The sequence below is a fragment of the Cibotium barometz genome, chromosome 30 (assembly GCF_041138505.1).
Source record: "Cibotium barometz isolate CiBa-2024 chromosome 30, ASM4113850v1, whole genome shotgun sequence".
Lineage (NCBI taxonomy): Eukaryota > Viridiplantae > Streptophyta > Polypodiopsida > Cyatheales > Cibotiaceae > Cibotium > Cibotium barometz.
In genome coordinates, this window is record NC_141075.1 from 5,725,037 (window position 1) to 5,741,461 (window position 16,425).

The 16,425-nt window shown below is 43.0% G+C and overlaps 1 protein-coding gene across 15 annotated transcripts in view; it reads left to right on the forward strand.

Annotated features, from left to right (window-relative positions):
• Positions 1–8,430: 8,430 nt before the first annotated feature.
• LOC147621091 (transglycosylase) overlaps positions 8,431–16,425 on the forward strand; it is a 165,639-nt gene continuing 157,644 nt past the window's right edge. For 5 of the 15 annotated variants that reach the window (XM_086823794.1, XM_086823799.1, XM_086823805.1 and 2 more), the window contains exons 1-2: positions 8,432–8,611; positions 13,315–13,548. In XM_086823794.1, coding sequence (XP_086679920.1) covers positions 13,372–13,548 — 177 coding nt within the window. In that variant the 5' untranslated portion in view covers positions 8,432–8,611; positions 13,315–13,371. Of the gene's footprint in view, positions 8,630–13,303; positions 13,549–16,425 lie in introns of those variants that run through there. The other 10 variants (XM_086823798.1, XM_086823800.1, XM_086823803.1 and 7 more) reach the window with 6 other exon arrangements.

Sequence of the window (16,425 nt, forward strand, 5' to 3'; positions counted from 1 at the left end):
ATGGGTGAGCCTGAAGCGGTTCCATGAGCTATGGTAGAGTTTTACCCCCCTTTTGGAGCCATTCGTGCAAACAGATTTTCCATCTGGGTAGTGGAGAATTTGCGATCGTGGCCGTGCGAAAATTTACAGCCTGCACAGTGTTCGTGTTTTACCGCTCGAATTTCTCTGTGGGTTAGCCTGGAGCGGTTCCACCAGCTGGACAGACAGATTTTCATGCAGACAGATTTTCCATCCGGGTAGTGGATCTTCTCGTCTTTTTTACACGGCTAAAATATAACTCTTCTTCTTCTTCTGGAATTTTTGGTGTTAAGTAGTGAAAATGAGTTAGGGAACCATAGATATGGATTTTGTAGAGGCACATGTCTCAACAGAATATGTAGAGAAGTTTGAGGGTGGAGGGACAGAGCCATAGTCTAAAGATGAGGCTAAAAGATAGAGATTGATTGAAGGTGAATATGGACAAAAGGAGGCTGGTCGGATGCTTCAGGATACCTTGCTTCTTGATGCACCTCAGGAAGAGAACCACGAGGTGGCTTTTGACTTTCGAGTTGCACAAGTTAATGAGATTTTGCAGCCATATGTGATGGCAAATCATGTTAGGGCTACCAAGGTTCCAACAGAGGAAGTGGTAGATGCCAAGTGGAAACAAGTGGAATCCTTTCATAACAATGCTATAATTTTCTTTTTTACTCGACGAATTCCATTATTCAACAGGATTACAAATTGGCTACATGATTTATTAGATGGTAATTTTGTGGAGAAGATCTTTGACGGTCCCAGAGGATTCTATGAGGTCTTATTCTCATCCAAAGAAGTTCGAGATTTGGTTTTGTTATGTAGAAAGTCTCATTATTTCTAGATGGACAGTTGGTACATATTGTACCTTGGTGCCCTATGGCAGAGTAAAGAGATATGTTGCACCAATCATGCCATATTTGGGTTGAGGTTGTAGACTTTCCATCAACTATGTGGGAATTGTTACCGTTGGCCATGCGTACTATTGGGGAGGTATTGGTGGAGCCCAAAATGTCAACCAAGAATAAAAATGGGTTTTTCATGATGCGGGATAATGGGAACCCCCGACCTTGACAATTGAGGTTATGCATGGATGGATTTGACCCTTTGTATTTCAAATTAAAGTAGGGATCGTTTTGCAGGCCATTGGTTCCGTTGTGGGGAGATGGGTCACTTCATTTCAAAGTGTCTAAATGAGGTGAAAGCTCCAGCCACAACCAAATGTGTCCTAGGGTCTGACTCATAAGGATACATTAGTTCCTGTTTTACCATCTGGTTTGAATATAGAAACAAGTTTGGCAGATAAAGGTAAACAAGATTTAGCAGATATAGAAGATAGACCTTGGCTTGTGATGGCAAAGAGAGGCACTCACTAGCAGACAACTACTTCTAGTGGTAATCAAAATTTGGGTGCTAGTCATGATGCCTCTTTGTCATTTTGTCCTAGTGCCACAAGATGGACTCGAGAGAAAGATAACTAAGGCAGGGTATCACAATCTCAATATAATTTAAAACCTCGAGTTACGAAAGAAAATCATGTAAATTTTCCTCTTCTATTTGATAAAAAAGGGGCTCTTGTCTTAGCTCGGGACAAGAAGTATTGAGATGTTAAGGGGAGACATGATATGCCATGTAGTGATGCCCATACTTTAGGTGAGAAGGAACGGGTGGATGTTTTACTACGAAGAGTATGGAAACAGATGAAGAGAGAAGGCATTGAGGATCTTGTGAAATATTTTAAGGAAAGAGAGGCCTATGGTGGTACCTCTCATTGATTGGTTTTTTGTTTTAATGGATTATGAAGATTGCTCTTTGGAATTTAAAGTGTGTTTAGCGTCCAAGAATTATCCCATGTGGCATACTGTGTTTCAAGGTGAATGGGATATATTTTGTGCTGTGGAGCATAAACAACATTCCATGGTGGTTGACAAGTGTATAATTACAAGGAATTTCATATGTTTTATAGCGGGCACCCTACTACACAATTAGGGGTCTCATGATTGCAATGAAATATCAGTTTAAGCCATCATTGGTTATGCAAGATGTCCATGGGTAGTTCATTGTTGTTGAAGCGGAGTTTATGGAGGATGAAACATTATGGCTTGTGGGGCTATATGCACCTAATGGTGTTGCACAACGTCGTCAGTTGTGAGACAATTTATTGTGTTTGTCCAACGCTAAGCTTGGCTTTGTGTTGGGCAATTTTAATGTATGTCAATTGCTGGAGCATGCTTCTACACCTCACTATATTATGGATGGGCTGGAGAGGCACTGCTGGAATGTGTTTGCCAATCAAGTTTTGAAACAAGATATGTGGTAATGGCTACACCCGCACATGAGAGAGGATTTATATATGCTTCTCAACAGTACGTGGGTACAAGAGCTTATCTAGACCAAATGTATATTTGCCAGCATGATTTGTTTTTGCCCATAGATATTGTCCATGTAGGTGAAATATAATCATATTTTGTCATATCATTTCCCTTTGGTATTGGAGATGCATAGCCATTCTATGGATGCTTATAGACCATTATTGGGAAAGGCTCCTCTTAAGGTTAACTAGACTTTCTTGAAGCATAGTGTTTCCATCAGTTTATGTTGCAAGTGTTACAAAACTTTTGAGGCCATGTAATCTCTGTTGGGGTGTCAGCTTGGGAGTGTTGTATGTTCAATATTCAAAAGCTTTCTTGCCAGTATGAGAGTCATAATGCATCATATTTTAGGGAGAAATTGTGGAACCTAGAATCATTGTTGGTTGATTTGAACAAGGTGGTTCAAAAGGACGATTCTTGCCCTGACATTGAGATAGCTATTGATTGATTGTTCCATCATATTGCACGAGCATTAATATGTGAGATATAAGCTTATGGCTCGAACGGATGCCCTAATGGATTCTAATTGTCAGTCACATACGTTCTTTGCTCGTTTGCAGCAAAAGCATGCACGTGAGAATATTGTCTAGACGCAAGATAGGCAAGAAGTATTGATCTGATCCAACTTATGTTCTAGATGTGTACATGTATGGACTTCTATCGCCATTTGTTGGGTTTGCAGGAGAACATATCTCCTGATGTCAATGCAACTAGAGAGTCTTTGTTTCACTTGGTTCGTCATCACCAAGTATCAGATGTTTTTGCAAATGAATTGGAAAGAGATACTTTTATGGATGAGGTGGAAGATGCATTGAAGCATTTGCTTAAAGGGAAAAGTCCAAGATGGGCTCCCCAATGAGCTTTTCATGAAGTATGTAGACGAGTTGAAGATCCCTCTCGCTTCTATTTTTTAGATGTTTTGGAATACATGTATTATGCCTGCGAGTTTGGTAGATTGGGCTTGTACATTTATTGGCCAATCCCCATTTAATCTATGCCAATGGAGACCAATCACATTGATGGGAGCCATGTATAAGATATTTGCAAAGGTTTTGGCCAGTAGGTTACAATGATTTCTTCCTACTTTGATTCATCCAAGGCAATATGAATTTATTAAAGGTTAGAATATTTGGTATAATATACTGAATGTATGAATTGGAATTCATTATGCAAGGGCTTCGAGGCAAGAGGTGGTTATGATTCATCTGGATATTGAAAAGGCTTATGATCAGGTTAGTTGGTCTTTTCTTTCATAGCTTATGCAGGCTATGGGTTTTGGCCCTTACATGTCTTTTTTGACTTAGACTATTAGCCAACATGCAGTGGCTAGGGGCTTATGATTAATAGTGGGGTGATTGAGCCCATTCATTTGACGAGATCGGTCAGGCAAAAATGCCCACTTAGCCCTCCCTTGTTTACAATTGTTACACATCTAATCTTATCTCGATTGGATAAGCTAGTGAAGGACGGTGAAGTTGTAGGGCTTACTGTTCCAAGTGAAGAGCATATGGTCAGCCAGGCATTGGCAGATGCTTCTTTCATGTTCCTTAAGGCTCAAAGAGATCATGTTTAGAAGGCTATGGATTTTTGGGATACTTTTGGCCTTGCTTTAGGGTTATACATCAATATGCAAAAATCTGCTCTGATAAGCTGTGCTAAGAGCGATTTGCTTGCTTTGGGATGGAATGGGCAGGTGATACAAAGGGGATGCATCACATGCCACTTGGGTTATCCGATTGGAGTTGCGGTTGATTCACAGGCTTTCTTGGCATGGATTTCTACAAGGATAAATGATAAGTTTATGTATTGGAAATCTCAGGGTTGGCCTATGCATGTTCGGCTCAAAGTGGCACAATCCATTATGATTAACATGATATCTTTTTTCTTGCCTTTATTGCCATGGACGAGAAAATCTTTGCATAAGATACAAGAGCCAATTAGTTTTATGCTATGGAAAAGAGTAGGAAATAAGCCAGGACAAATGTGGATTTCTTGGGAACATGTTACTACTCTGAAGAGGAGTGGAGGGAGGGCGGCCCTATTAGATGTCAGATTACATATGGTTGCTAGGAGATGGCCTTTATTGCAAGATATGTGTGTATCTCAAGAGCCATGGGTGGTAATGGTGAAGGCCCTCATAGAGGAGGTCGCACTTGTGCATGGTAATACCAGGATTGATGTTACATGATGTGATGTAGTGAATGGTTCCCAATAGGTTTGAGTGGTAGCTTTACCTCTCCTTTCACATTTGATGAACTCATGGAAGGAGGTGTTGGCACACACTAAATGGAAACCTTTAGATCAGCGGTTGCAGTTGAATTCTATTGGCAGGTGAGGTGTTGGCTACTTCACGACTTCTAGAGTGGCCTGACAAACTTGTTGAGCGGCCAAAATTCAATAGAATGGCTCGATGGGGACTACTCAAAATTATGGATGCTTTGTTGTCATGTAGAGGCCGCTTATTATCTTTTCGGAAAATCCGTCAATATTTTTAGGTTCCACGTGAATATGTAGAGTTATGGGAGAAGGTGAGGGCATGACTTACACCGTTTGGTAATATTCCTCAGTTGGATGATCAGCAACCTTGTTTAGATTGGGCATTTAGAAAGCCTTAGGACATTGTCGAGCATACTACAAATCAAGTGTACCGTATGATGATGGAAGATAAGTGTTGACAACTCTTTCTGGTAGATTTAATCAACAGAATTAAAGACTCTTGTTCCATTGCAAGTCATATCTCTCTGGATCAAAGTTTGAGAGAATGGACCTTCAATGGTGATAGACTTGACAAGAGAATGGACCTTCAATGGTGATACACTTGACAAGAGGATCAAAAACACAGTTAAAAGTGATAAGTGGGCTGAAAAATTACCCAAGAGCTGGTACAGAAAAGGCATTCAACTGACTCCACAGTATTGTAGGAAAAAACAAATATATGGAAGTCCTCAGGTTCTAGCAGATTGGACCTATTGCTTTGGAGAGTGCTCCACTTAAAGCTCCCAATTAGGGAGATCACGACCAAATGGGGAGATGGCAACCCTTGGTGCCCCCTATGCAAATGTAAAAGAGAATCAGTCTACCATGCATTGTGGGAATGCTGGGCAATGTAACCCACTTGGCAGAAAGTTAACAACCTTCTCAAGGCATGTGGTGTGACTGACCACATTTATTGGAGACAGGCCCTAATTGGCTGCAAAGGTAGGATGAACTTAGCAATATATAAAGTCTGGCACTCCATCAGAGCTCTTATCATCTCTGAACTTTGGAGGTGTAGGAATGCAGTAGCACATTATGGCCTTAGCAAAGGCACTTCTCTCACTACAGAAGGTATCAAGGATATCATTGCTCAAGCCTGTAAGATAGCCATTAAAAATGGTGGCTCCATTAGAAGTTCAACTACTAAAATAGTCCTCAAGAAGCTGCCCAAGCTTAAGATATAACCTTTGGGTGATGTATCTCTTTTTGATACTAATATAATAACCTCTTTGCATTAAAAAATTTATGCATGCAATTATGACACCTTAGGTTTGGGTGATTTAATTTTCTCTCCCTATCTCTCTGATATATGTTAAAAAAAAACCTTGGGTTATCTGGCCCATTCGGAATCTTGCCAAAAATCCAATCTTTAACCTTTTACGGACCTATCTATAACGGAATCCATATGCGAGAAAGGAAATCCCAAACCTTCTTTGCCACCGGACATGAATTGAAAAGATGCGGGCATGTTTCCAAGCATGTAGTGCAAAACATACAATTACTTGAAGCAATCCGCCACTTTCAAATGGTCCCCCAAATGGTAGACCTCATTTGACATCTTTCCAGATACACAAATTTACTAGAAATAGCACTCTGGTTTGTCCTGCACAAACTGCTGTATTTTCTGCAGCGGTATTGTACTACACTCAAATGTCACAACCAGTGACCTCAATGTGCATACATACACCCAATGGTACCTATTGACCTCCTTGCAGCACACACAGTGTCTGCACAGTCAATCTGTCTTCCTGCTGTTCTTAAAATAGAGTTCTGCAGAGAATCGATGATTTAGCCCCGCAGTGCTCGAAATTGCCTGCTTTCTGAAAAACGGAGGTCCTGACGCACCCGAAACGCGTTTTCGGCCCAAAAATTCTGTCCAATAGGACTCTATAGTTGCCCTGTAGCTTTAACTACTGCTACATAGTCCATGCCTTTCTTTGTCCTGAGGGCTCTAAAAAAGATCTTATTTGGGGCATCACCTACTTTAAGCCAATATAGCCCAGTATGAACCCTGGCTGACTCAGCCTTATCGGATTCAACTCTTTTGATGTATTCCTCCAAAACCTTTAAGGACTGCAACATTATGCAATCATGGTTGTTTTCAGAGTAGATCTCAATATCCTCCCAAAGCATTCTTTTCTCATTCTCTATGTTTGGGGCATAAATGCATACTAATCCCAATTGAGTGCTGTCCAGAGTTATTTGGCATTTGATCAACCTACTTGAACTATTCTTATATATATCATGAGCTTTGAATTTATTTTTGACCAGCATCATACATCCACCAGTACCCCCTCTAGTGGCTGTACTAGTGATACAGTCATATCCTCTTATATTGAGGGGTTCTTCCCCCAACTTGGTCTCCTGAAGCATTAAGATACCTAAGCCTTTCTTTCTAACAAGATTTCTTACATAAGCCTGCCTGTTCTGAGAGCATAAGCCTCTTACATTCCATGACGCCAATTTAATGACTTGTGAGAAGGCTCTGTTAGTTTTCATGAAATGTATTAACAATTTCTTGGCTCTACTGCCTCCAATAGGACTGCAAATTCCTTAGCCTTATTCTTGGCCTCCTTTTTGATGTTTCCCTTTGAGCTCTGTTTATTGGTGAGTTCTTGCAGGGGGTTTCTTTGGGGCTGGTTCTTGCCTTTCTCATGCTTTTTCTGAGTGACTTCTCCAGTCATCATTTTCCTTGTCCTTTTGATTGTTAGCTTTATTGGTATCCTCCACTGCTCCATCAAACTTGGTTGTACCTGCCTGGGAGGTGCTGGCCCCTTGGGTTTCTCAATTTGTTGCTTATTTTCAGAGCAGTCTCTGCAGTCTTTGGCAAAATGTCTAAGGGCCCTGCACTTGTAGCATGTGTCAGGGAATGGGTGGAAGTGGATCTCAATGACCATAGGGCAACCATGCAAGTCGAATTCCAAGAACTCTGGGATTTCCTGCCTCCTATCCCAAAGCTTTCCTGGAGGCTCTCCCCTCTTGTATGCTGTGTTTGGGCACATGGAGTACCCTTCCTAGAGCACCATCAATGTCCTTGGTTTGGTCACAGAAAAAGGGCAAAGACCACATTCCCTTGAAGGTAGCAACAATGTCGAGGATGTAATCCCTCTGTTGCTCCGAGTCAACCATGGCTTGGAAAAACCCTTGCCTGCAAAGTGAAACTTAGATAGCTTGGCCTTGGCCCCATACACCTCCTGGAACAATTTGTAAAAGGTCTCTTCAGTTGGGGTTTTTCCCATGAAATAGAAGAAGAGCTCACAAGTAAGGGCTTTGTGCATGTCTGAAAGAGTTTTCCCCAAGGAGAGCGCTTTGCCAGTCTTGAAGACCTTCTTGCCTTAAGTAATTTGGAGGCCATCTTACCCACCTTCTGGTACACCTCTTTTGGAGCAGGACTTTGACATGCTCTGGAATACCTCCCTGGGTTGCAGTGTTAGCATAAGAAAGCTTACCTTCCATGTCAGTTGTGGGGGTACAATTTTCATCCGTTGGAGCACGCCTCTTCAAGGGCCTTGCCCCATCATCGTAATACGCGCAATCCTCCACTGCAAGAGGGTACTTGCAACAGTTTTCCCGCCCTCGTCACGCTCGCATGCAACAGTTTTCTTGCCCTTGTTTGACTCGTTCAGCTATGATGTTCGCTAATAGGTTGAGTGCAGAATTTCCCATCATAATGATAACGAAGAAATATCCCAAGGTTTAAACCTTAATCCAAAGGCATATCCCATCCCATAAAAATTAATTGCGCAATTTCTCAAAGTTGAAGCAATGCTTTTTATTACCACCAAAGGTCATACCAACGTTTTATACAAAACAATTCGAAGGAGGAGGAGCCAGTGGGAACCTCCGTCACATGGCGAGAAGTTCCGCCACATGCTGAGAAGTTCTTTGTACTTTTGTCGCAGTTGTCAGGCACCTTCTCCGCCGCGCACACCCCTTTCCGTCCCGGGTGGAGCTTTCACCGACTGCAGGTTACCTTCTTGCTCTGGGTTCGTATAGTTGTGTTCCGAGCTCCTTTTTTTGGTTTGGGTGGTTGTAACTTCGCTTTAGGGCTTTGTCGAAACTCGATTTAGCATCACGACAAAAGAGCTGGTTTTTACTCTGCAATCAAGTCTTATGGACGAGGAAGCTCAAGTGATTTCTTACTTTCCGCTGTTGGTTCAGAGTTAAGTTCAAATGATGTTACAAACCAATGTAGTTGCATGAGGAATTCCTTCTCAATTCTCCACTCATCGAAACAGCAAAGTCGAAGAGAGACGTTGAAAGGGTAGCGATGGTAAAAGCTTCGATTCTCAGCAAGACGGAGGTTGCTTTGGTACACCATAATGCCTTATGTAGACTGACTTGTAGGCGTGGCCGGGCATCTGAACTGCGCTCGTAAGACAAGCTGCAGTGCTTGGAGGTAGTTTTCTGCTACTACTTGTTCAGAAATTAGAGATCTTCGTTACAAGTCTCAAAATGGTGGGAAGTCATGTCTCTGGTGCATATTCGTAGCATCAATCAAAGATCTGCCTGATCCCAATGCATCTGAGGGGTGCTGTGACGTAACTAGATTATGTTCTGATGTGTCCAATATTCCCCTCAAGTGCCAATTGACAGAAAATGCCTGAAGAAGCATGGTTGAGCAGCAAGGCACCTGGGTCTATATGGTGTCAAATTTTACCAATAAGGAAAAGTCTGAAGCTGTGAGGGATAAAGGTGCTGCGCACTTCTGCATCATAATTGGCAGATACAGCCAATCTGTGTCCTAAAAAATGGCATTGATGCAGTGATATTTTAAAGCCAATCCGTGTCCATAAAATTGCATTGATGCAGCGATATTTTTGGTGTGAAGTTGCTTAAATCATGGCAGATTTCTGGCTGACATCTTCATTTCAAGTGCTCTTAGGTAAAATGGGTAGTGAACTGATGGACTGTTAGCTGACTGTCTCTAATAATGCCTACTGAATCGACTGTCTCTACTAATGGCAAGGGAAGTGGGTGGCTGTATGTTTTCATTGAAATGCATGCATACAATTCGATTACCTTCCATGTCATTGCAAATCATGTGCAAATCAAATAAAAATGTTTAGACAAATGTGAGGAACTGCTGCATTAAACCAGGCTTCACCAACTGATAGGCTTGATACTGACAAGGCTTTGAGACATTCTTGTAGGATCAGTGTATGGTATGGAGCATTGTTGGCAAACCAAGGGATGAGGATATTTGCCAGGGACCTGTTGCCTTAACTGGATGGCCACTCATAAGGGAGATATCAGGGGGATCACAAACAATTTAGTAGAATTCCATCTTGGTGTTTTCTTTGCCCTTGTGACCCTGATGAACACCATCAAGGATATGATTCAGGATTCAGTGACTTTTCCTTGCAGGCTTAAGAGGACATGACCCTTAGATCAATTACACAAAAGGAGGGTGAATATGACTGGTCAAATGCATGGAAAAAGTTATCCCATCTTGACACTATTCAGTGGCGATGTGATGCCTTGAGATTAGATACTTTACTCAAGGGGCCATGCTGGCAGAGATGCAAGGGCTGCTGCATACAAGGATGTATGCAGGGTACTGTGCATGTTTGCTGATAATTTTTCCTGAAAAAGAGACACGGTTGACTAGGGAGAAGGGTTTAGGGAGCTTTGCACAGTACACACACACATTGAGTGGGGAACAGGTTCCATTCTCTTTCATGAATTTATTCAAGAACAATCCACGGGCTCGCAAGCCAGGATCAAAACAACCAATGAATACAAAATCAAACAAATATATCGATGTAGAAATCCGGGTTGAAGTCGATGTCAAGGCATGAGATCTTTGATGCCAAGCACACCACAGAGATGACCCACAAGAATCTCTCAGTGGGATAGTACCAAATCTAAAATCCAAATCCAATGAATTCTAGTCCTAGTCCAAATCCAAATCCAAAGTTTGGTCCAAAGAATTCCCTAGCTTGTATACCAGGTGCTTAGGGGATGATGTCAGTACTAGACTCAATGTCCAAATTGGAGCAAAAGCTATTTGCTGGTGATTTTGTCCTGGCTGACTGGCTATTTCCCAGTCGTGGACATGTGTGGTTGTTGTCGGCTGTATTAGGGCTGGCCTACCAGCACTGTAGGGTGGTATTTAAAATACCACCCCTCTCCCCACATCATTATTGTATCGGATCTTCGTGTATATACCAGAGTTTATAAAGCTTCTCTCTCTCTCTCTCTACACTTCTGCGTTTTGTTTCTCACAGCACTTGTCTCATTTTTCCACTGTGCATTACGACATGGTACCAGAGTCCCAGGTGGCTTGAAGCTTGGAGACAGTGGGAGCTTGAGGGTTTGCTGTTTTTTGGTGCTGATTGGAGATTTCTTGGGCTGTTCGGGACTTGGAGATCGGGTAGAAGCGGCCATCACTGTCGGACAGCCACCTTGCATAGTGTTTGCAGTCTCTTTTTCATTTTTTTCCCACCCACACTCCCTTCACAAGACCTTGTGAACCCTTGAGATGGTAGATTTGCTTGAGATGGCCGAGAAGCACGTGAAGAAACCCACTCTCCCCACATTCCCGGTGGGTCGACAGTTGGACAGGACCAACTATGGCATCTGGAAGGTAATGATGGAGTCTGTCTTGGAGTCTTATGACTTGGCTGATTTCATTGTGGTTGGTGTTCCATGGCCACAGTTGGAGGACGGGGAGCTTTTACCCTCTTCTAGGAAAGAATGGGATGGGATCGTGTCAATGCCCGTGTGTGTTCTTTCATCTTCCTTAATTGCATACCCCAAGTGATTAATCGTATTAAACACATGACGTTGGCCAGAGGGATTTGGCAGCACTTGGCTTCTATGTATAACAGGGTATCACCCATGAAGTGGATTTCCTTTGAAGTGCAGATGCGAGTGATGGATCCTGCAAAGTCTTCGACGATGCGGGAGCACATCAACAAGCTCTAGGCTCTTCAGTAGGAGGTTCTTTAGGCTGGGAAGGAGATATCTTCAGAGGACATGGCACTTTAGGCTCATCTGTTTTCTTGTCTTTGCTTGTTCATTGACGTGATATGTAATCTTTACTAGCACATTTAAAGTATTTTCCCTCTCGCATGTATTATGCTATGTGCTGCTAAGATAATCCATATGTGCTCCTCTTGTTCCATGGCTTCTTCTCTTGAACATTTTGAGCTTTCGGAGCACTTTGGCATCCTTAGAGTTCCTTTTTGGTGGCTATCCACCTTTTTGCATGCTAAAACTAGCTTTGTCCTTCCCTTTTCCCATGCTTAGGTCAATCTTTGATTGCACCCATTTGACATTGAGTTTCTCGGAGGCTAATTTATGAGTTGTTGGAGAGTTTGATTGGGGTAAATTTCAAGTGCATTTTGGAAGATGGGTTACAGCCCTGATCTAGTAGCCACACCCACCCTACCTTCATCGTGTGAGGACCAACCTCCACCCTAGGGGCGTCATACTTGCATGACAAGGGCTTTCAAGGAAGGAAAAATGTAAGCAGTTAAGAAGGAGCATTAGGAAGGTCAAGGCATTAGGTGAATCCTTAGCATTTAGCCCATGGAGGTCAGGTCCTCAAAGCGTTAAGGGACAAGGGTATGCAAGGAAGGGGACAACATTGGAATGAGATGCATAGTTGCCAAGACCAGACTTGGAGTGAAGTCAGAGCAGTGGCAAGTGGCAGAGTGGATAGTGGAAGCTTTAGAAGTCAGTGAGTCCTTGTCCAAAGTCAGTAGTACAGGGAGGAAGGATGACAGAGTATCCACCTTGTCATCAAGTTTAGTAGGAGGGGATGTCACGTGAACCAACGTGGACATGGCTGCCCCACACATGTAATCCTTGGCATGGACAGCCTCATAAGTAGATTTAGGCAACCAAAGGCACCTACAACCAGTCGGGAAGCAAGTAGATCTAGTCAGCATCAGTTCAGTTCACACGTGTGAGCAAAAACGCAACATATTCAAGTCGTGAAGCATTTTATGCAGGCTGACAGCATGAAGATGAACCGACTAGCTCGTTTAGTTGCTAGACCTATGATCAAGATTAATCCTAATGAAATGTAGGGAAGACATGGATGTTTCAACAGGGCAGCTTGCTGAATTGCAAAGGTTGGAAAATGCAATTATCAAAGTGACAAAACAGAGGAGCAAGGTTAAGAAGAAGAGGAGGGGAGAAAATGGAGCGAGATATTGGTATTTCTTAGCGTGGAGCAAGGTTAAGAAGAAGGGAGGAGGGAGAAAAGGAAGCTAAGTATTGGTATTTCTTAGCATACTTGTGGTTGGTCATTCTGTGGTTTTCCCATAGAAAATCATCTTACCCATGGTCAAATTTAGAAACAAATGGAAGCCAATTTTTTGGGTAGAAGTTCTTGGGAAGTTTGATTGGTCTTGACTCCCAAATTCTTTGACTTCCATTGGGATTTTATCTGTCCGTTGATGGTTCTTCAAACCTATTCTTGCTTTTCTCTGCAAATTACTCTTAACTTATTATGCCTTGTACAAATCTCTCTTAAATACTATCATTGTTGGGAAGTTGATGGTAAACGTTTTTTTCTTTAAAAAAATAATGAAATTTAACATGTTTTTCTGAGACTCTTGCATTATGAAACACGTCTTGGATTGAAAGCTGTTTTCTATGTTCACAAGATTCAAGGTTTTGGGACTTAACCTCTAACTTTGTGCTAGTTTTGGACCAGGAAGGAGGAGTTGATTTTTGATTGAAGAGGAATGTAAAGTTTGTACCATACAAAACAATGGCTCCTACTATGAAGTATTGGGATGACTGGGTCGATGCTGAAGATATGGAAGCAATGTGGAATAATGCTGATGTTTGCGCTGAATGGATTGCAGCTGGTGAAAAGCAAGGTCTCAAGGTGCACATGTTGCGGAACTCTGATGGAAAGCCTTACGTAACTCAGATCGAAATGAGGGTAGGTATTTTGTGTAATTTTATAAATATTTAAGTATATTTTCGATAAGATTGATATGCAATGTAGCTGTCATAATGCATCAGGAAGTTAGGATTCTGACGATCCGAAGAACATATTGTTTGAAATGAAAGTTATCATGTATTTTATGGTTGAGTCTCTAACTTGTAAATTACCAATCTGCTCATAAAACTCCACTAAATGTTTTCTCCCTTGATTGATCCTTTCAAGTTTAAAGATAAAAAAAGGAGTCTTCTATCAAGTATGACAAAATACACTGAAACCCAGGCTGAAACCTTGCGATGTTCTAGAAACACAATCGGCCTAATACACACTATTGGTGAAGCCAGGCAGGGATATGATAACAGCATGATAAACAGTAGGAGAGGTGGTAAAAGACAACCTAGGTGGGTGGTATAAATACTACCCATGGTCCCCCACACCTTTTGTACCGGATCTTGTGTATAGAGGAGAGTTTCTACAGCTTGTCTCTCCCTCTCTCTTCTGCGTTTTGTTCTTTACAGCAGTTGTCTCTTATTTCCACTGTGCATTTTGACACATGCTGGTCGGCCAGGCAAAAAACAGCCGACAAGCTGCTGGTCATGTCCACGGCTGCAGTCATGCAGTCGGCTAGCAAAAGAGTAGTCGGCCAGGTACAAGGCACTTAAGTTGGCCAGTACAGCCCAAGTCGGCCAGCAAACAGCAGCCCCACGACCAGTAAAGAATGGGAAAAAATAGGGAAAAAATGGGGAAAAAAATGAGAGCTCCTAGGCAGGCACACCCAAGCCTCCTATGAGCACTATTGTACAGACAGGAGATGACTGCTAACACCCCCTCTCAGCTCCTGGATGTGGAACCAACCCCAGTGAGCTGGAGTGCTGTCGGAGCATAGCCTGAGGTAGAGACTTTGTGAAGAGGTCTGCCACATTGTCCTCCGTCGAACACTAAACAAGCAAGATGTCACCAGCCAAAATCTTCTCACGAACAAAGTGATACTGTATCTCTATGTGCTTGGTCCGGACATGGAAGACCGGGTTCCGAGCAATAGCGATACAGCTCTGGTTATCGCACTAGATAACCGTGGGTGCCTTATGTGGAAACCCAATCTCGCCAAGCAACCTCCGCAGCCACATAACCTCGCAAGGAGCACCACAAGTACCCCGGTACTCTGCCTCTGTAGAGGACAAGGCAATAGTTGGCTGCCTCTTGTTGCTCCATGAAATAGCTCCTGAGCCAAGGGTAAATCTGTAGCCTGATGTAGATCTCCTCGTGTCTGGATCTCATCCCCAATCTGAGTGACTCCAAACTTGGAGTCTGACTCCATCCGTCGTTCCCCCTCTAGTGTCATAGAAGAGTCCAAGATCCTTTGTACCTGAAGATACCGCAAGATCCGCAATTTTGCGTCCCAATGAGTCTTCAAAGGCGTCTGCATGAATGAGCTCAACAGTCCCACGGTAAAGCTCAAGTCCAATCTGGTGTTCAGCAACTAAATCAATGAACCAATGAGCTTTCGATATAGAGAGGCATCAACCTCCTCACAAGGATCATTCACTGTAAGCTTGGTGTTTGGGTCCATCGGTGAAGTAATAGGCTTGCAGTTCTCCGTCCCAAAGGCCTCAAGCAACTCATGAACATACTGCTGTTGCTGAGAGACAAAGAACCCCCTGTGGGTTTGCCAAATCTCCAATCCCAAGAAGAAATGGAGTGAGCTTAAGTCGGTCATCTCAAACTCCTTTGACAAGGTAGTCTTCGTCATTGCTATGTGCAAGTTAGGATCTGCAAACTGATCTCTGAAATCCTGTCCGTAGAAAGAAGGAATCAATCTTATGATTCCAAGCCCTGGGAGCCTGCTTAAGACCATACAAGGCCTTTCGCAACCTGTAAACCATCCCCTATGATAGGCTTCTCAACATACACCTCCTCCTGCAAGTCACTATTAAGGAACCTGGATTTTGCATCCATCTGAAATACGGGCCACCGCCGCTGAGAAGAGGCAAGGACAAGAACGGTCCGAATCATGGTCATCCTCGCTGTCGGTGCAAAGGTATCCTCATAGTTGATGCTAGGCTGTTGAGCATAACCCTTAGCCACAAGTCTGGCTTTGTGCTTGTCCACCAATCCATCAAACGTATACTTGGTCTTAAAGACCCACTTGGTACCAATGACTGTTTCAAGGGCCTCGAAACCAACTCCCAAATTTTATTCTTCTCTATGGCATCCAGTTCCACTTGCATGGATTTCCTCCAAGTCTCCTGAGAAACAGCTTCCTTCACGGAAGTGGGCTCTTTGTCCTAAATGATATGAGACATCAAAGCATAGTTTACCTGTAATCTTCGAGGTCCGTCCTCTGTGGTCCACTCGTAGGGAAGCTCGGTAGCACCTTACTCCCGAAGGGTGTCTAACAATCACTTTGGTACTCGAACAGAACGCGGATGCTGCTAGGGCTCATCTCCAGCGTCGGGCTCAACCTCTACAACTGACTGAGGCTGTCTAGCTGGAACAATAGACTGGGAATCATCCTCAGACTCATCTGGTTCACCAAGAAATAGCGGCTCATCAATAATGGAAGCTGGAACATGCTCATCAAAGACAACATCTCTGCTGACAATAACCTCGTTCCGCTCTGGGTCATACAACCTATAGCCTTTGGAAAGAGAGTTATATCCCACAAATACAAGCTTCTAGGACTTCGAGTTCAGCTTCCCCCTCTGCTTCTTTGGAATGTGAACATAGGCATCACTCCCAAACACACGAAAATGGGAGACATCTGGTTTCCTGCCAAAATAAGCCTCAAATGGAGTCATCTTTGGAACTGAAGTCATCGGAGATTGGTTGAGGATATGGACAGCCGTAGCTGTGCCTCTCCCCAAAGTGGACGAG